At 44.8% G+C, this 21,750-nt stretch overlaps 1 protein-coding gene and 1 pseudogene across 1 annotated transcript in view; both read left to right on the forward strand.

Annotated features, from left to right (window-relative positions):
* Positions 1 to 691: 691 nt before the first annotated feature.
* On the forward strand, positions 692 to 13,106 carry LOC145416956 (regucalcin-like; annotated as a pseudogene).
* A 2,151-nt stretch (positions 13,107 to 15,257) lies between these two features.
* Positions 15,258 to 21,750, forward strand: part of LOC145416957 (regucalcin-like) — a 35,211-nt gene continuing 28,718 nt past the window's right edge. The window contains exons 1-3 of the mRNA XM_080285805.1: positions 15,258 to 15,305; positions 15,728 to 15,826; positions 16,106 to 16,187. Coding sequence (XP_080141931.1) covers positions 15,258 to 15,305; positions 15,728 to 15,826; positions 16,106 to 16,187 — 229 coding nt within the window. The remainder of the gene's footprint in view (positions 15,306 to 15,727; positions 15,827 to 16,105; positions 16,188 to 21,750) is intronic.

Raw genomic sequence — 21,750 nt, forward strand, 5'->3', positions numbered from 1 at the left:
GGCTCCTATGACTCCCTACCAGCTGAATAAAATCGTCTGAAATAGAGTACTTAAAGCTGAAATAGAATACTGAGAGTTGTCCCAATATGAGAGGGTTAGTGTGTATATTTGGAAACAGTACAGGGGGCAGGAGGAAGTGGGAGGATAGGACAGCCAGAAATATAAGATGTAAAGACAATGTTTACTGATTTTGCTGGGACTGGACTGAACAGGTTAAACTGATCAGAGTGGACAAGCCTTCACCCATCAGTGTATGTACAGCCATGTGCAAAATCTCGACGACTGTCCTTTGCCAGCACTGTGTCCTGCCTTCCATGTTTCTCAGTCCTTTCATTCTCATTTTGTGTGTGCTTCATACTGCTATAACAAGTTCATGTAGCACCTTCCGAAAAATAGATATGGAGATAGACAGATACATAGATATGTAGGTAGATATGATTCTGGACATGGAGCTTTCTTGTTTTGCTAGCTTTGTCATCTGTTCATATAATTATGTATCATAGCCATAGTTTCTGTAACAAAACAGCCACGAGACGACCACCATGTTTGTTGCTCTTTACTTTCCTTTGTACTCCTTTTGTACGCACGTGACACTCCTTCCCGTGAGGCCCAGTAGTCCTTTAGTCCAATTTCCGAAACCCCCACAGCATAGACCACGTTTCCCCTTCATCAGGAGACCACACAAGGGAATATGTCTGCGGTGGAGGTGAAGCAGGTGCTGTCCCGTGCCTGCACTTGGGGGAGGGTCCACACTGGCTGCAGGACCAAAAGGTACCATGTTCACAACTTTCCTGACCGTACACTGTGCATAAAGTCGTTTTTTATGCTTTAAAAAATATATATATATATATATATATATATATATATATATATATATATAGTTAAATAGATATATATATAGATAGAGAGAGAGATAGATAGAAATGTGGATATATATATATATAGATAGATAGATAGATATAAATATATATATGTATATATATATGTATGTATGTATGTATGTATGTATGTATCTATCTATCTATCTATATATATAAATATATATATATATATATATATATATATATATATATATATATATATATATATATATATATATATCGTACACCAGCCACAAAGCATGTCCAGGCAAAATTATTCTTGGTGATAATTGGTACAGGGATTTGTCCATGATTGGTTAATATCCTTCATAAATATTTGCCCACAGGCTCTGCTGTATGTCGATATCCGGAGCAAGACACTGGCGGTTTTTCGTTGACACCGGCAGTCACGAGACGCTGAAAATTGGTGAGTGAATCACACACACACACACACACACACACACACACACACACACACACACACACACACACACACACACACACCACACACACACACACACACAATTTTCCTAGAGTTATGCACCTATTAATGATGCACTCGATGAAAGGAAAGACACATTTTATGAAAAGTTGCAAGAAGGAGTACGAAGGGTACCTAGACATGATGTTTTGATCTGCCTTGGAGACTTTAATGCAGTAATGGGCTGTTCAAATGAGGGATTTGAGGCATGTATGGGTAAGATGATAGTTGGTAGTAGGATGAGTGAAAACGGAGTGAGGTTTGGAAGCTTCTGTCTAGCAAATGACTTAGTCATCGGAGGCACACTCTTTCAGCATTGCAATATACACAAGACAACTTGGATGTCGCCGTGTGGAAAATATATAAATCAGATTGATCACATCGCTATCAGTAGGAGGCATAGAAGTTCTCTGCTAGATGTTCATGTTAAACGGGGAACGGATATTGGTAGTGACCATCAACTCAGCAGTGCAAAAATAAGGTTTAAACTTAAAAATCAGAAGAAGGAAAAAATCTGGTGTTGGTAGATACGATATTGTTAAGCTTAGAAGGGAAGGAGAAGAAAAGGAGGAATTCAGATTAGAATGTAGAAATAGGTTTTTGGTGTTGGAAACGTTGGAAGAGGGGGAGAGAAGTGTAGATGAGATGTGGGAGGATGTGAACAAAGTTTTGCATGAGACTGCTGAATGTACGATTGGAAGGAGACATAGATTCAGGAGAAAGAAATGGATATCAGAGGAAACGTGGGATATGATAAAAAAGAGAGGTGAGGCTAAATTGAGGAGTGAGATGCAATGCGTTGATGAACGAGAGATTGAATTAGCAAGAGCTGCGTACTGGAGTTTGAATTCAGAAGTAAGAAGGTTAGCTAGGAGAGATAAAAGAAGATGTGTGGATGAAAAGGTTGCAGAGACTGAAATCTTAATAAACAAAAATGATGGACAGAGTCAAAGAATAGCATATGAATCGATTAGAGAACTGAGTGGTAATTCAGGTAAACGCAAGGAAATACCAGTGAGAGACAGGGAAGGAAATTTATTGACCAAAGATGGAGATATTAAAAACAGATGGAAAGAGCATTTTGAGACAGTTCTTAATAGACCAATACCACCAGAAGAGGATATACCGTCTGCTCAGGAAGATTTAAATATAGAAACAGGAGAGTTGAGGCTTGCAGAAGTGGAGAAAGCAGTAAAACAGTTAAAGAATAATAAGGCACCAGGGGAGGATGGTTTATTTCCGGAAATGTTTAAAGTGGAGGGGGATAGATTAATAATGATCTTGACCAAGCTATTCAATAAGATATGGGTGACAGGGTTACTACCATCAGTTTGGAAGAATGGTGTAATTGTTAAAATTCCGAAGAAGGGAGACCTGAGTGAATGTGGTAATTGGAGGGGAATCTCTTTGTCACCGATAGCTTTGAAAGTTTTCAGTAGAGTGTTGTTAAATAGGTTGGAGCCGGTAGTTGAGGGTATTCTGAGGAATGAACAGGCTGGTTTTATAAAGGGACGTGGTTGCAATGATCAGATCTTTATAGTTAGGCATTTGATGCAGCAAGTTAATGAAATGAGAGTACCGTTAAGTCTTTGTTTTGTTGATTTTGAAAAGGCTTTTGATAGTGTTTCGAGAGAGACTGGGGAAGATCATGAGACATTATGGAATACCAGAGGAGTTTGTGAGGGTCATTATGAACATGCATGAGGACACATTTTGTAAAGTGATTGTTGATGGTTGTCTGAGTGATTCGTTTGAAGTCAAGTCCGGAGTAATTCAAGGTGGTGTCCTATCGCCTTTACTATTTATATTGGTCATTGATTACATTATGAAACGCGTTGGAACAGAAACCGGTGCAGGTATACTTTGGGGAGAGAACAGGAAACTTTTGGATTTAGATTATGCAGATGATATAGTTTTGATTTGTGATGGGCCAGAAGAGATGCAGAGAGTGTTGGACTGTTTGGTGAGTGAAGGTCGCAAGGTGGGTTTGGTTATTAATTGTGGGAAAACTGAAATAATCAATATGAATATGGAAAATGCGCAGGAATGTGTAATTGGAGGTATGGTTGTAAAGCAAGTTGATAGGTTTAAAAATTTAGGTACTTATTTAGCCAAGGATGGTTCTTTGAACATTGAATTCGAGGAAAGGTTAAAGAAGGCTAATCAGGCAATGGGAATGCTTAAAAATATTTGGAATTATAACAATTTTTCTGTGCATACAAAAATCAAACTTTATAAGGTAATGGTTAGGAGTATCTTAATTTATGGACACGAGTCTTGGTACAGCACAGTGACTATGGAAAATAAATTCTTGGTGTTTGAAAATAAAGCACTTAGAAGAATATTAGGAGTTAAGTGGTGGGAAAGGATACCAAATAGTAGAATTAGAGAAATAACGGGAGTGCAGCCGATCGATGAATATGTTAGATTCTCACGATGGAAGTGGCTAGGACATGTGTATAGGAGACAGGGAATAGTACGAGGTACACCAGGGTGGGTGGCACTTGGTAGGAGAGGTAGAGGAAGGCCAAAAGAGACGTGGGTGAGGACAATGAGACGGGAAGCTGGAGATGAGTGTTGGGGAGATCTTGAGGAGTTAGCACAAGATAGGATGTGGTGGTGTGAGTTCATCGAGGCCCTATGCATCCCCGAGGGTGCCACAGGAAATGATTGATTGATTGATAAGTCAATGATTTCAACAGATACAGAGGAAACACGAAATTTCAAGAACAAATACGAGATTTCCCGAGTGGACTTGAGCTGCTGTAGGTTTAAGTCTGTGGGGTAATTATTCCGGGGAAGCAAATTCCAGAGGTGTAGTTAGGAGAGTAAATTTGTTTTGATACGTAGATGTTCTGCAATATGGCAATGTGACAGTCTGGTCATGAGCCCTACCAGATGACTGTGTAGCGCAGGGGAAGGCGTGGAGAGGTGGCATAATGGATGCAGCTTCGTCTGAATATTTGCCATAAAATTACCTGTAAAATACTGCAAAGGAGACAACATTCCCTCTTACTTATAGAGGAAGTAGTTCACTAGTAATTGCTGGGTTATTAATAATTCTTATAGCATAGTTCTCAATTTTGTTGTTTTAGTACAACCTCTCCGCATGTACTCCACAAGGGTAGGCAATATTCGAGCTGATGGTGCATTTGACTCTTGTAAATTATAGCTCATTGCTCGTCAGTGAAGAAGTTACGGATTCTATGCTATAAGCCAAGTTTCCCTGAGGTGGTTTTTGCAAGTGGTTTAACGTTAGAGGTCCAGCTGAGGGTATTGTCGAAACACCGAGTGTTTCAATACTTTTTAGGAATAGGAATATTCATTGCAATGAAGGTAGCCTAATATGGGAATCAGGCAATATCTATATCTTAATAAAATGGATGTTTTTGGTATTCCTCGCACTGAATAAGACAAAGTTATTTTGCCCCCATTCAATGATCTTAAATATGTCTTGATTTATGGAGAGTGCTGTGCTTGGAGCTATCAAACTTTGTGAATGGGTGTTTAAGTGTGAACGATGTTTGAAGCGTTGAGTCATCTGCAAATGAGTGAATGGGGTTATAGGTGCTAGATAAGAGATAATTAATATGAATTAGGAAAAGGGTTGTCCCAGGACTCATCCTTGTGACATGCGGGCATTTATAATCTTTCTGTTGCTAAGATAAGAGGACAGCAGGGGGACAAAAGATGATAAGCCGTATCAAGGGAGTTTAGATAGCAGGGAACGGCACCACACTCTGTCAAAAGCTTTAGAAATATTAGAGGCTACTGCATGGGTTTCTCCATGTTGGTCAATTGACTGATGGATGGTATGAGTCAGGAGATTGAGTATATCGACACTGGATCTTTCGTGGCGGAAAGCATACTGTCTGTCAATAATTAAGCTGTTGGATTTACAGTATGATGTTTAACAATGTGCTTATTAATGACAACCTCAAATACTTTACCAAGAAGTATGATAGCTATTGGTCTGTGATCAGAGGGATAAGAGGAAATTCTCTTCTATAAAATTGGGTTGATGTTGGCTTCTTTCCAAGAATTAGAGAATAAAAGTATGTATGCATCGTCTGAATAGTTTAGCGAGGACAAGAGCAAGTGAACACTTATTCAAAACTATTGGAGGAATTCCACCTGGACCTGGAGCTTTGTAGGTTGGTAAAGTGTTCATGATAGATTTTACGTATTTAGTTTGTATCTTTTGTGGAGAAATTCTGGGTGAGTCAAGTTCTGGTGTTTGCTCTGCATCTGCTGAAATGCTTGAGAGCCCTGGGAAAATTGTGCTTGGTTTGTGTAGATTGAAATGATTAACTTAGAGTGGGTTAGTTTTGGTTTTCTCTTTCCTCCATAGCTATTATAGAAAACGGAATTGCCTGTCCATTGACTTCGTCTCCGACTCTGTACAGTGTGTGGTGTCCTGCTGCTACTCAGACGGAAGCAACAAATTATTGTCATTATCTTAGCATTTGTGACGGCCCTCCAGAACCAGAAACATCTAAATGAAATGCCTTCTCAGCTGCGCAATAAATAATTTTAATGCTATTATGACCATCCCTTGCTGGAGAACTGTCATCACATGTTGGCTAAGACAAGACAATATTTATAAAGTGCTAGCATTGAGACAGAATATTTTCAGATTTAATAATACACCCGTTGTTGGGAAGTTCGAAATATTCTGCATCACTAGGATTCATCTTGTCATGGCTTCACAGAGACACTGTTTCGAGGTTTGCCAGAACAAAAGATTCATGCCAGTCCGTATCCAGCACAGAGGACGACAGTACTGGAGGCTGGTGGTGTTTTGGATTTAACCCTTTCACTGTTGGCATTTCTGGCATTTCTCTTGATTGAACAAAATTTTCTGGTATTTGCTCAACCCCTTCAACCCGAGAACCCTTTATTCTTTTAAATTTTTGCTTTCTAAAAATTATACTATTGAGGTTCGGACAGAGACTTCGAACAGAGCGAGCTAGAGATACCCTTCATTAACCACTTTATATATATATATATATATATATATATATATATATATATATATATATATATATTGAGGCATTTGTTAAGAATACTGTACATAGATGTCTAGAAGTAAGAAGATAAACCAGTAAAATGGGCCACTGGAATGAAATTATCCACAGAGCTTTAGAGGGAAAGGGCTACTAGAGACATCTTTAAACTCTTTAATTCCCGGGATTTCTCAAGCTAATCAAAATAATCTGGTATTAGACTAAATAGATGTCTATAGGTCCCGGATTCTCTTTGCTTAAGGACGCTCCCTAGCACCTCTTCTTTAGCGATTTATACTGGTATAAAACTGGTTATAATTAAATCTTTCTACGTTATTTATGCAGAGTATGGCGACACTGGAAGGATTTTTGTACCATAAGAGGACAGTAAGGTATAATAGGCAAAATAAATCTCTTAGGAAAAGGTGTTAAGGAGCTCTCTTAGCCGGCAGGAATACGGGCCTAAGTTCGTCTAGAGAAGGGGTTAATAAAGACCTCTTCACCCTGTGGCTGCAGAGACTTCTATAAACTAAGCAAAATGGTCTTAGCATCAGTAATCATCTAAGCAGTTCGTCTTTACCAGGGACAGTGTTCATCTTCAATCTTCACTTGTATTTGGCAGTCTTCCAGGGCGTCTGGTGGTGTAGTGGTTAGAATGCCCCAGTCGTGGTGATAGCCCTGCCACACACACAGGTTCACCTCCCAGTGGGGTGAATGATTTTAGAGAGGGGATATTTCCAGGAGAGGCCCAGTCCGTCTGTCTGTCACTAACGATTATCGTTCGAGATGTGCCTCACTCCTGTAGACTTAGGGTTTTTAGCGAAGGCATACCACACTAAGTAACACATACAACCCTGTCTCACGATACCACACAAAATCATCATCCACACATCACCACACCACAACACACTAAGCAACACACCTTATAACCTTCTCCCACCACACCTCACAAGATCATCTTCCACACCACACACACACCACACTAAGCTACACCACACAACTTTCTCTCACAATTACACAAAATCATCATACCACACTAAGCAACACAATACAACATAGTCTCACCGCACCACACAAATTCACCTTCCACACACGACGCTACACCACATTAAGCAACATTATACCACCTCCTCCCACCACACCTCAAAAATTAATCATGCACGCCACTTCAAGGACATTAATCGATGACCCCTGAACTTCCTGTAATTTATACCACAGGTGTTACAGGTGGGCTCAGGTGTAGACGGCAAAGGAAACTCGGGATGGCGTTACTTGATTTATTAAGCCTAATAGGACAGGTGAGGCGACTTGTATTTCCCAGATTTATACACTGCATTCCTACAAATACATCCTACAACCAGCTATACAGTAAGGTATATACATTACACTTGCACAGAATTACTCATATACTTTTTAATCATGTAATACCACCAAGGGAAGTCAAAAGGTAATCCATGTGCACAGTAGCCTAACCGAGGGATCCTTCACCTCGACAGTGTAATTTGGAACTAGCTGGTCCAGTCTCGTATTTTAATCCTTCGTTCCATAAAGCTAGAAGGAAAGATAGCCACTTAAATCCATCTTTTCGTCTTAAAAAATGGTAACTATGACTCTGACTATATAAACTGTTACGTTATTAGGATCAGTTTCTTAATCAGTCTGGTGAGAAGGTGTGTGAGAGACGGGATAACAGAGATGAACATAGTGGGAAAGTGAGCAGAGTGGGGAGGGACACACACCACTTACCTTAACAACACCTCTAAGTGCCTCACCTACATGACACACACACACACACACACACACACACACACACACACACACACACGCACTTTTTTTTTTTTTTTTGCTTGCCGCTATTTCCAAGTCATGCTTACTGTATGCAGTGATAAATCTCTTCAGATTTCCCTTGTAACCCAACCTGAAAGCCACTGAGATAACTCCATGCCCGTGAGTGATTGCTGCCTTGAAGGGTGTTATAACATGTGCCAGTTATCACTTGTTATTTCTCTGTTCTTCCCACGCAATGTGAACACAGGAAAACGCTTGGATAAACGGTGTTGATAATGTTCTTTCTCTGTTCTTCCCACGTAATAGGAACACAGGAAAACCTTTGGATAAATGGTGATGGTAGTGTTCTTTCTCTGTTCTTCGCAAGTAATGTGAACACAGGAAAACGCTTGGATAATTGGTGTTGGTAGTGCCACCATCTTTTTTACTTAGGGTAGTAAGATATTTGGGGGTGGTGGAGAGGGACGCCTTCAGGTGGTGGCACTGATGAACCCGGTCGACTCCACCGACCGGCTATACAAGCGTCACTAATTTTCGTCCCTATCCCTCTGAAAGGAGGATAGTGGACGGCAGGAGGCGGGAAACTTCGGCCTGCAGTCCACTGGGTTCACAATGAGATGAGCCTCGGGTTACAACCAATTTTATTACGAAGATACAGGCAGACGGACGCAAACAAATACAGATACAGACAGATACATGCAGGTACACGTACAGACAGATACATGCAGGTACACGTACAGACAGATACATGCAGGTACACGTACAGACACGTACATGCAGGTACACGTACAGACACGTACATGCAGGTACACGTACAGACAGATACATGCAGGTACACGTACAGACAGATACATGCAGGTACACGTACAGACAGATACATGCAGGTACACGTACAGACAGATGCATGCAGGTACTGACAGAGACAGATACAGACAGATACAGATACAGAGAGACACATGCAAGTACAGACAGATAAATACAGACACAGGTAGATATTAATGTCTTCTGTGTCTCGAGATGACGGAGGGCATGCGTCGGGCGTCCACTTCGTGGTGCCAGTGGAGGGTGATCCAGACCTACTGGTGGTTGGCCTGGGCAAGACGCTGAGCCTGGTGCGTTGGCCACTGGACCACCGCCACTCCCAGCCCCTCACCGTCACCCCCACTACTCTGTACACCGCTGACAGGCGATTTAACGACGCCAAGTGTGATTTTCAAGGCAGACTCTGGGCAGGTTAGAAGTGTGAGGCTCTGTTCCTAATGTTTTCTGGGCTTGTGTTGTATAAGAGTGCTTGTTTTTCTTATCGTCAGTAATGATGATGATAATAATAATAATAATAATAATAATAATAATAATAATAATAATAATAATTAATAATAATCTGATGACTACCCCCTGCCCCAGGCACTTTGGCGCCCATGGCAGGTGACAGCTGGGAGATTCTGGAGTACAACACGTCGCCAATCCTCAGCTTCGACCACCACCTCAACCCCACCACTTGGATTAAGACGGTTTATGGCAGTGGGTTTGTGGCAGGGGGGTTGTGTTGTGTGTTGTTTTATGGGTTTGTGTTACAGAGGTAAACCAAGTGAGATACCAGAGAACATCACGTCAGTACACCCTACATTCATCCAAACACCTCAGTCCTAGCGATTGACATAAGACGGTTTGTGGTAAGGGAATTTGTGTATTTCTAGCTGGACTGTGTATGGGAGGGATTGTAATTTGGAGGGACTGTGTCTTTGAGGGATTTATATGAGTTCTGGGGTTTCGTACTCTACATGGATCATGGCGTTTTTTTGGATCATTGAGGGTTTGAGTTTGAAAGGTTAGTTATTAGTTGAGTAGACTCACACGCTCCAGTGTGTGTGTGTGTGTGTGTGTGTGTGTGTGTGTGAAATAATATAACAATGAAGCATAAAGCTTAGCTTGGTCATTTTACAGATGACCCTCTCCAACGGCCTGGCATGGAGTCCTGACAAGAAGTCCTTTTACTTCATCGACACCTCCGCTAAGGACATCTATCACTTCGACTATGATGACACAGCCGGGGCCATCAGTGAGTGGGTTTATTACCTCCGCCAAGGAGGTTATGTTTTCACCTGTCAGTTTGTTGGTTGGTTGGTTGGTTGGTTTGTGAGCAAGATTACACAAAAACTACTACGCGGATTTCCACGAAATCTGGTAGAAGAATGGGCCTTGGCCCAGAATATACTCCGTTAAATTTTGGTGCGGATCCGGATAATGGTGCGGATGCAGGATTTTTTTTTTTTTTTTTTCACTTTCTTTAACACTGCGAGATAGGGCGTTTCTCGACATCTTCATAAATTTTTCAGTGAGTATTGCATGGATCTTGATTAAAAAAAAAAAAAAAAAAAGCATATTTAGGATGTTGGTATCTACGAATGTGTACAGTTTGGCACGGATCCATGTAAAATTTCGAATCTAGCGGATTTAGATATGCATTTATAAAAGGGCTGGTGGGCCTTGGGGGAGATGTGCGCTGTACTGAGTGTCATTCTAGTTTTCACTGTTATGTCATTAATGTTGTGCCTTAATATTGCCTATGGTCGTCTGTGCGTGGCGACCAAATGACGCTCACGACAAGTCTGCCAAATAACACTTGGGACATGGCTACCAAATGATGCTCAGAATATGGCTACCAAATGACTCGGGACATGGCTATCAAATGACGCTCGGGACATGGCTATCAAATGACGATCGGGACATGGCTATCAAATGACGATCGGAACGTGGCTACTAAATGTTAATCGGGACATGCTTGCAAAACTCTCAGTGGGGAATGCATGTCTTGTTGTTCTTGTCATCCCTGGATCATGTGGACGTGAACCCAGTGGACTGCAGGCAAAATTGCCCACCTCCTGCAGTCCACGATCCTCCTTTAGGGAAGAGGAAGGCAGGGTTATAGTAGTGCCACCACATGAAGGCGTCCCTCCACAGCACCAAAACTTGCCTCAAAACAATATTGTGCTTGTCTATACTCTCCTAATTCTAACTTGTCCTAACATTATCATCCCTCCATCTTGAACGCTGAGGTAAAGTATGACATTAATACAGGAATATGTTACTACTTGCGAAGGAGTGCTATGAAAAGGCTAGTATCAGCTCTAGTTCACTCCTCAACCCTTGTTACAGCCGGAGTCTACCTCCTCATCCGATTTAGCCCCGCATTATCAGAAACGACTTTACCAACCCTACTACTATTCAGATCTCTAACAATATTTATATCAGGTCTAGGAGCTAATTTCGAATACGACTTAAAAAAAATTATTGCCCTATCAACCCTCAGCCAACTAGGAGTAATATTAAGAATCCTAGCCCTAGGATGTTATTGAATGAGAAATTCTAAGAATCAACTCATCCTCTATCGTTGCAACATACATTTTCGACTGAATATCTTTAATATTCATAGGATTCGTTATATTTATTTCAGCAATAGTACTTTTTTATAGAGGAAGATATATAGAAGGAGACCCCAACATAAACCGATTTATATACTTAGTTTTAGCTTTCGTTCTATCGATAATCTTTTTAATCATCAGCCCTAATTTAATTAGAATTCCTTTAGGATGAGACGGCTTAGGATTAGTATCCTATGCACTAGTAATTTACTATCAAAACGAGAAATCCGCAAACGCCGGAATACTAACCGTTCTATCCAATCGAGTTGGAGACGTGGCAATTCTCTTAAGAATTGCCTTAATATTCGTTGAAGGAGGCTGAAATTTCATTTTCCACGTATTTTACCTGGATGACAAATACTACAGTCGTAGTATTATATCCTTCTGCCACCGAGCTACGTCAAATAAGCTGCAAAAGGACGACAGTCTGAACCAAGTGAAGGTGAAAGAGGTATAGTTGTGGGTGGTGATTCAGTGACGGTTCAGCCAGTCAGAAAACCCACAACCGGGCACAATAAAAACTTACCCTTAACATCCCATGCTCATGTGGAGGTAAAAATTGCTATTAGATTCAGGTATAATATATCTGTGATTATTTGTGTGCGTGTGCTTGTGCCTGCGCCTGTGTCTGCTCCTGTGCCTGTGCCTGATATTGGTGTGTGGTGCAGGTAACCAGCGTGTGCTGTTGAGCTACGAGGCAGCGGGCCTGACTGACCAGATGCCTGACGGCATGACCATTGACGTGGACGGCAACCTGTGGGTGGCCTGCGTCGGTGGTGGACAAGTTAGTGACCAAGTGGCCAGTGGCCAACTGCAAGTGTTAAGTGGCCAGTGGTCAACTGCAAGTGTTAAGTGGCCAGTGGTCAACTGTAAGTGTTAAGTGGCCAGTGGTCAACTGTAAGTGTTAGGTGGCCAGTGGCCAACTGCAAGTGTTAAGTGGCCAGTGGTCAACTGCAAGTGTTAAGTGGCCAGTGGTCAACTGCAAGTGTTAAGTGGCCAGTGGTCAACTGTAAGTGTTAAGTGGCCAGTGGCCAACTGTAACTGTTAAGTGGCCAATATAGCATTTAGTAACATTGAGGCTGATTCCCTGCTCTGCCCTAACCTTTACAAAATATATTATTGATATGTTCCCATAAATTCCACTCCTACATTTACAAGGAGCATCACTGCCTACAAAAGCCCATGTTATCATTAGTAACAATGCGGTACATGTGTGGTGAGATTAACTGGACCATTTTTTCCTTCATTCAACCACCCTGAGTGCTTTATGTGTTGGTTCTTGCAGGTGATCTGCGTGGATCCCCAGGCAGGTCGTGTGATACGCAAGGTGGCGCTACCGTCACTTAACGTCACGTCGGTGTGCTGGGGCGGCGCCGATTAGGCCACACTGTTCGTCACGTCAGCCACAGGCAGGCTGTCTGCTGAACAGATGGCCGCCTGGCCCTCCGCTGGCGGCACCTTCGCCATCACCGGCCTCGGCACCAGAGGATTACCCCCATACAACTACAAGGTTGACCTCCACAAGCTCAAGGACAAGATTAAAAAGTAATCCTCAGCCTCCACCTATACCCCCACCTCCACCAGACCTACTTATTGGCAGATGAAGCAGATGAACACAGTCCACTACCACCATTATACACACACACACACACACACACACACACACACACACACACACACACACACACACACACACATGGCTTCCTGCTTTCTTGTTGGTTGAGGGTTGCATCATTTTTCATTTGTTGCTAATTTTATTGAATATGAATACATTTATAGACATGTTTTTTTTCCAAATGATTGCTACCATTAAATGTTATTTGCTTCTGTTGATATTTCAGTATGTTACTATTAAATGGTATTTGCTTCTGTTGATAGATCAGTTAACCTGTCCAGGCGTGTAATGGAGACACAGAAAGTCTAGAGGAACAGACAAGGGTAGAGTCGGAGGCTGGGTGACGCTAAACACTGCCACGGCATTTGCCCAATGGAGTGTGTGGCTAATTTCGTGGTGTGTCGGTGTTAAGGCACGGTACAGTCAGGGAAGCAAAAATTCAACCAATTTTATCCGAAGATCATTGAAAATTACCCAAAACATGATCGAACCCATTGCCAGCCTAATGTTTTTATTTATTTATATATTTTTCTTTATGTGTTCGACTTTGGGCATAGGCTTCACAACCCGTTCTCAAGGCCCAGTAGTCCTCCTGCATTCCATACAGCTCCACGTGTCACCGCTTCGGCGCTAACACCCACCGTCCATATTGAATACATGGTAGGGCTGCCTCATACAGGACTGGTGTACTGCTATTAGCGGGGGTATTTTTATGACATGTCGGCGGGCCTTCTGGCAGATCATTAAGTCTGCTTTAATGAAATTCGAATCCTTAAAGTGTTCCCTGCCCCAGCCGGGATTCGAACGTGGGTCCATTTGGACTGCAGGCCACCTCTCTACTAATTCAGCCACCGCCTCCTCGTAATTGAACTTGAGGCTACAGTAGCATCATATTTACATCAAAATAACAAAAATAAAGTGAAAAATATACATAATAACAATAGTAGTAGTAGCTGTAACCCCAGACTCGTCTGAACGAGAACCCGGTGGACAGCAGACCAACATTTCCTTTTCTTTGCTGTCCACCTTTCTCCGTTCGGGGGATAGGGAGGGCGTTAAGGGACGTTTGTATAACCAGGCACGTCCACCGCCTGGTTGGATCGGTGCCACCACGTCAAGGTGTCCCTCTCCAAGTCCTGCATCGACGTAGAAGGGTTAACTGTTTATTCACTGTTTTAAAATGCAAATACTGAAAACGGAGGCACTTCTGAAACGACTGGACTGAACATCATTGAAGGCTTTGCTGGTGAGGTGGTGCCAGGAATTCGATGGTCTGGTTGTGGATGACTGTGTGAGCGACTTCACTAGGCACGCCGTCTGATTGTTCTGCCATTTTTTTTTAAATCATTTTTTTGCTTGTTCCTGGATCTTACTTCATTCCATTTCTTTAGTGATGATGATGATGATGATACACGAGATATATGAGTAACCCTTGCTCACTTTCGTCTTGATATTGTTGTTCTTGGAGGAAATATGATGATGATGAGGAGAAGGAGGGGGATTATGATGATGATGATGATGATGATGATGATGATGATGATGATGATGATGATGACGATGATGACTGAGCGCCAACAACAGTACATGATACCTGCTCACATGTACTGATACCTGCTGACATGCCTCTTTGTAGTTACTCTTGGAGAAAACGTTCATCATCATCATCATCATCATCCCAACCTTTCATTGACCTTCACACTGCATAATCTGCTGATAAGATATGATTCTGCGTAATGATGAGAGCAGCAGTGATAAGTCAGTGGGCAGACGGTTATCTTCAGTGCTCTGCTTAACCCTGTATCGCCACCACCACCACCGCCACCACCACACTCTCTCTCCTCTCCGTACCGTAAGTCCACATGCTCTTTATTAAAACACACAGGCTCCTATGACTCCCTACCAGCTGAATAAAAGCATCTGAAATAGAGTACTAAGAACTAAAATACAGTACTAAGAGTTGTCCCGAGATGAGAGGGTTAGTGTGTATATTTGGAAACAGTACAGGGGGGAGGAGGAAGTGGGAGGATAGGACAGACAGCAAAAAAATAATATAAAGACAATGTTTACAGATTTTACTGGGACCGGATGGAGCAGGCTAAGTTGATCAGAGTGGACAAGCCTTCACCCATCAGTGTATGTACAGCCATGTGCAAAATCTCGACGACAATCCTTTGCCAGTACTGTGTCCTGCCTTCCATGTTTCTTAGTCCTTTCATTCTCATTTTGTGTGTGCTTCATACTGCTACAACAAGTTCATGTAGCACCTTCCGAAAAATAGATATGGAGATAGACAGATACATAGATAGGTAGGTAGATATGATTCTGGACATGGAGCTTTCTTGTTTTGCTAGTCTTATCATCTCTTCATATAATTATGTATCATAGCCATAGTTTCTGTAACAACACTGCCACGAGACGACCACTAGGTTTGTTACTGTTTATTTTCATTTGTACTCCTTTTGTACTCACGTGACACTCCTTCCCGTGAGACCCAGTAGTCCTTCAGCCCAATTTCCACAACCTTCACAGCATAGACCACGTTTCCCCCACATCAGGTGACCACACTAGGGAGTATGTCTGCGGTGGAGGTGAAGCAGGTGCCTGTCCCGTGCCTGCACCTAGGGGAGGGTCCACACTGGCTGCAGGACCAAAAGGTACCAGGTTCACAAACTTTCCTGAGCTTAAACTGTGCAGAAAGTTGTTTTTTATGCTTTTAATTTTACATATATATATATATATATATATATATATATATATATATATATATATATATATATATATATATATATATATATATATATATATATATATATATATATATATATACCGTACACCAGCCACAAAGCATGTCTAGGCAAAATTATGCTTGGTAATAATTGGTACAGGGATTTGTCCATGATTGGTTAATATCCTTCATAAATATTTGCCCACAGGCTCTGCTGTATGTCGACATCCGGAGCAAGACACTGTGGCGGTTTTTCGTTGACACCGGCAGTCATGAGACGCTGAAAATTGGTGAGTGAATCACACACACACACACACACACACACACACACACACACACACACACACACACACACACACACACACACACATACAATTTTCCTAGAGCTAAGTCAACCATTTCAACAGATACAGAGGAAACACGAAATTTCAAGAACAAATACGAGATTTCCCGAGTGAACTTGAGCTGCTGTAGGTTTAAGTCTGGGGGGTAATTATTCTGGGGAAGCAAGTTCCAAAGAGGTGTGTTAGGGGAGTAAATTAATTTTGATAGGTAGATGTTCTGCAATATGGCAGTGTGACAGTCTGGTCATGAGCCCTACCAGATGACTGTGTAGCGCAGGGGAAGGCGTGGAGAGGTGGCATAATGGATGCAGCTTCGTCTGAATATTTGCCATAAAAGTACCTGTAAAATACTGCAAAGGAGACAACATTCCCTCTTACTTATAGAGGAAGTAGTTCACTAGTAATTTCTGCATGGGTTATTAATAATTCTTATAGCATAGTTCTCAATTTTGGTGGTTTAGTACAACCTCTCTAAAATGTGTGACTTACAGAACAGTGCCTCCGAAATATACCATAGTGCCCCTGACAACGGGGCAAGCAAAATACAGCCCAGTATGCCCGGGAATGTGCCGACACCCTCACACGGACCCCACGGGGTAGCCGCCACCAGTCGGAACAACTCCCGGCAACAGCGACATATGTCAGCCTGGGCCGTGCGCCCCTATGTCACGCAGCCATCACGCCGTCACCGTCGTAGGAGAAGGACACTACCTTCACAGAGTGGGATTGTTGAGCCAGCTAGGGGTGGAGTTGTCATAGACACTCCAGACAGTGCCCCTCCTCGTGAGACGGCCTATTGTCGCTCCCCTCCTCGTGAGACGGCCTATTGTCGCTCCCCTCCTCGTGAGACGGCCTATTGTCGCTCCCCTCCTCGTGAGACGGCCTATTGTCGCTCCGAAAGTGTTACGGTAGAGACTGCATATTGTCACTCCCACCCTCGTGAGACGACCTATTGTCGCTCCGAAAGTGTTTCGGTAGAGACGGCCTATTGTCTCTCCGAAAGTGTTTCGGTAGAGATGGCCTCTTGTCACTCCCCTTCTTGTGAGATGGCCTACTGTCGCTCCGAAAGTGTCCTGGTAGAGACGACCTATTGTCACTTCCGCTCTCGTGAGACGGCCTACTGTCGCTCCGAAAGTGTCCTGGTAGAGACGACCTATTGTCGCTCCCCTCCTCGTGAGACGACCTATTGTCACTCCGAGGGTGCACAGAAAGAGACAGGGAGCGAGACGTCACCCCGGCAGGAGACAAGAGCCCAGGCCTCCCATCCCAGAGTGGCTCAGACAGGCCTCACAGCCTCCCCTGGCCTCTGCTCCCTATGTCTGGCTCTAGAGCAGACGCACCTGACGGGCCCCAGTGGAAGTCGATGCCGCAGCCCTCCTCTGTCGGTGCCCCTAGACGCTGGAGACCGCAATCCGCAGTCTCTCTCGATTCTCCCCAGGACACCCGGGCGCGATCTCCATACGCCCCTACGACGACGTAAGGCTCCCACTTCCAGCCGAGACTTACAACAGAGGTTCCTGGAGCTATTCGGCCCCAGTCCTGAGGGCCACACTCCTGAGCCCAGCCCGGGAGCCCCGGGTAGCCCAGGACGCGGAAGGACGCCCTTACGGGTTGTCCTGTGCCCTCTTGGTACGCCTCCCCTTGGCAGTGCCCCTAGCCCAGCAGGATTGTCGATGGCATGTTCCCGCCTATCCCCACAATGAATACGTGTGATGTTACAGTGCGACTGATTTAGGTTAAGTGTGATTTCCCCTAGTATAGTATTGTGCAGTGACTTAATATAGTGATTATCGGGGCGAGTAAGATCACAGTGAGAGAATAAAGGACGAGTGTGTGGAACAAGATCTGATGAACTATATATTTTTTTTTTTTTTTTTTTTTTTTATGTGTCCGACTCTGGGCATAGTAACATACCCCTACTACTGTGAGCTCTAAAGAAATATTACGAGAGAGTATTAGTGATATTCCCCCACTCACGCTGCCCGTAACTCTTGTACACCACTCTCTCATCCCAGTATCTAGAGTAAGTGTAAATCAAGAATAAAATCAATTGCCAAAGTCCCTTTGCTAGTGGAAAGCGTGTATTCTTCATTGTTAATATTTGCCTCTCTACAGTATTACCATAATTACCCCCTAGCCGTCACAAGTCACTCCCCGCACCCTCCCGTTTCCCCCCCCCTTGTGAAACTCACCCCCCCCCCGCACCTCCCGCGCGCACCTATATTCACTGCACCCTTAATACACTAGGATTGATTGTGTTGTCATTAATGTCAGATAAGTAAGTATCCTGCGAGATACCCATGTCTTAGATAGGGTTTTATAATGCTATGTATTATGCTGTAATATCTGCTGATTTGTCCTGTGTCTGATTGTGGTAATATACGTGTAAAGGTTATTGACTAGAGTTTTTGTGTCCTGCCTCTCTTTATTGCACTAAGCTCCGGTCTCGAAAGAGGACCCCGCTCCACGTTAGGTGTAGTAGGAACGAGAAGTCGAGTCTATTTCCACCTAGCATTACACTGGTGGCCAGCGGTGGTTCTAGACCCGGGCGTAAAAGAGAGGTAATCAGGAATATTTGGCAAAATGGCAACTAAACCGCACGTTCAGTTACCCATATTTGACCCCGACCAGTATGATATACACACATATCTGGCAATAATTAAACCCTTACTGGATATTGGCTTTGAAAATGACCAACAAAAAATTGCAGTCACACTACCACTGTTGGGTAAAGTGGCGGCGAACATAGCACCGAAAATCGTCCCAGAACTCACCTGGCAGAACTTTACAAAGTTCACTGTACAAGCCATCACCCCATCATTAGGGAAAGTAGTGGCTCTATCCCAATTGGATAGTTTTTCATTCGACGGGGATTTAGATAATACCCTGATACAGGCAAGACGCCTGGTTACTGCTGCCTACCCGGAGGCAGATGAGGAAACCCGGGATCAGCATACATTTAACACTCTGCTCAGAGTGCTCCCAAGTGTTGTTAAGCAACACTTCACTATCCATGACCCAACAGGAGACATGGATAGAGATATACAGCTGATACGGCGCCTCCTGACCGCCTGCCCTTCTCCACAGCAAATCAATGTTGTTAAGAAATTCCCCACCCGACCCCCGGCTCCCCCAGCCACACCACGTCCACCTCTGCCCCACACCAGCCCGACCCCGGCGCCTGGCCCACCCAGGGCACACCCCTCCCGTCGGCGCCCCTCCCCACGAGAAAACCCGAACCTAATTCTTATCAACCCATGGGAATTCACAGCCTGCAACTCCTGCTGCCCCCTTCATGACATACGGGACCAGCTTAAAGCTGCTCGCGGCAGAATCACAGCCCCAGGTTTGCGTAAAGTGTCCGCCTTAGAAGGCGAGGCCCAGGGGACGAGCTGACGCCTGTGGACGAGCCCCATTCAGGAGAACTGGAGCAGGAACAGGAGAATGAAAGCCCTAGCCAGCTGGATTTTTAGGCCCGCCCCCGCACCAACCCATGGTGGTGGGGGCCATTACCCCTAAGTATCGCCCCCCAGTATACCACAAGATGAAAATAAACGACGTGAAGGCCAGACTGCTAGTCGATACGGGAGCGGCCAGGTCCTGCCTTTACAGCCACTATTTCTCCCGCTACAAATCACGGTTTGGCCCACTCCGCCCTACTACCACTCACCTTGTGGACACGGGGGATGGCCCCCTGCCCATCCGTGGGGAAACTCGGGCCCTACGGGTCGACACCAACCAGCCGGTGTCCACCCAACACCCATTCATCATTTTTTATTCCTCCTGCCGGAGTTATGACGGGTATTTAGGGCTGGACTTGCTCCAAAAACTCGGAGCCATGATCGACTGTCGCCACCGACAACTTCAGTTCCGCCCCCCACCCCGTTCCACCCCATCCATTTGCACATGCACGCCGCGGCCCCGGCCGGAGGATTCGCCCCTTTCCTCTCCCCAGTGCCCCCCTTCCCCCCCTTTCCCCGCCCCCCTCTCCTCCCCCTCCCGTGCCTTTCCACCCCACTCCTGCTCCCTCTTTCCCCGCCACCATCTCCGCCGCTGTTACCATCCCCTCCCACCATGAGGCTTGGGTGCCCCTTAACAGGCCCTCAGGTCCATCCGTTTTGTTCTCCCCCCTCCTCCCCTCCTGACCCCTTTCTGCCTGCCTTGTGTCTCCTACCTTCCTCCCACTCCACAACGCCGCCATCCGCATCGCCAATCTCGCCCCATCCCCTCTCACCCTCCCAAAGGGGCCTATCATCGGAGAGATGGAGGAAGCCGAGCCCTGTGCCCCATCCTCCTCCCACCTCCCCACTCCTCTACCCCCCATCCCTGACCATCTCTCCAACCAGCAGTCAGACACCCTACGCCGCCTCCTCCTGGATTTCCAGGATTTGTTTGCGACAGAACCGGCAGATATAGGGCATACCACGTACCTGTCGCACGAAATTCATATGACAGGCCCACCTATACGACAACCGTCCCGACGTAAGAACCCCCAACAGAGAGAAGAGGAGGACCACCAGGTGTGCGAAATGGTAGAGGCAGGTGTTATCTCCCCCTCCACCAGCCCATGGTCCTTCCCCGTCGTTCTAGTAAAAAAGAAAGACGGCACAATGCGATTTTGCATCGACTACCGCCATGTGAACGACGTCACCATTAAAGATGCCACCCCCCTCCCCCGCATTGACGATTCCCTAGACTCCCTCTACGGGGTGTCTTGGTTTTCTACCCTCAACCCCCAGTCTGGATACTGGCAGGTCCCCGTCCATCCGGACCATCGAGGCAAAACGGCCTTTTCCACCAGTAATGGCAAACATTACGAATTTAATGTTCTGCCATTCGGCCTCTGCAACGCCCCTGCTACTTTCTCCAGACTAATGGAATCTGTCTTGAGCGGCCTTACTTGGGAAATATGTTTAGCTTATCTTGACGACATCATTGTTTTTAGCCAGACCTGGGCCAATCACTTGCAGTGCCTCCGTCGAGTTTTCACCAGAATTCGCCAGGCAGGCCTCAAGCTACATCCTTCTAAATGTGTCCTGGCCGCTAAAACTGTCTCGTTCCTGGGACATACTATTTCCCAAGCAGGAATTTCCCCAGATCCCTACAAGCTCCGTGCCATAGCGGACATACCGCCGCCGCAGGATGTCCACGGCGTCTGCACCTTCCTGGGACTCACGTCCTATTATCGTTGCTTCGTGAAGGGATTCGCGCAGATTGCCAAGCCTCTTCACGATTTGACACGAAAAGGGGAACCTTTTCTCTGGACCGAGGACCGGCGAGCTGCTTTTCAACAGCTAAAAGACAAGCTCGTCTCCGCCCCCATCGTGGCCTTCCCCGACTATGCCCTCCCTTTTCGCCTCTACACCGATGTGTCCCTTACTGCAATAGGCGCCGTCCTAGCGCAGGTACAGGCCGGCAGAGAACACATCATTGCCTGCGCCAGTCGCGCTCTGAAGCCAGCTGAAAAGAATTATGCCGCCACCAAGCGAGAATGCCTCGGCATAATCTG

This window comes from Coenobita brevimanus, chromosome 108 (genome assembly GCF_032717465.1).
Source record: "Coenobita brevimanus isolate Jiangsu-jjx chromosome 108, ASM3271746v2, whole genome shotgun sequence".
Lineage (NCBI taxonomy): Eukaryota > Metazoa > Arthropoda > Malacostraca > Decapoda > Coenobitidae > Coenobita > Coenobita brevimanus.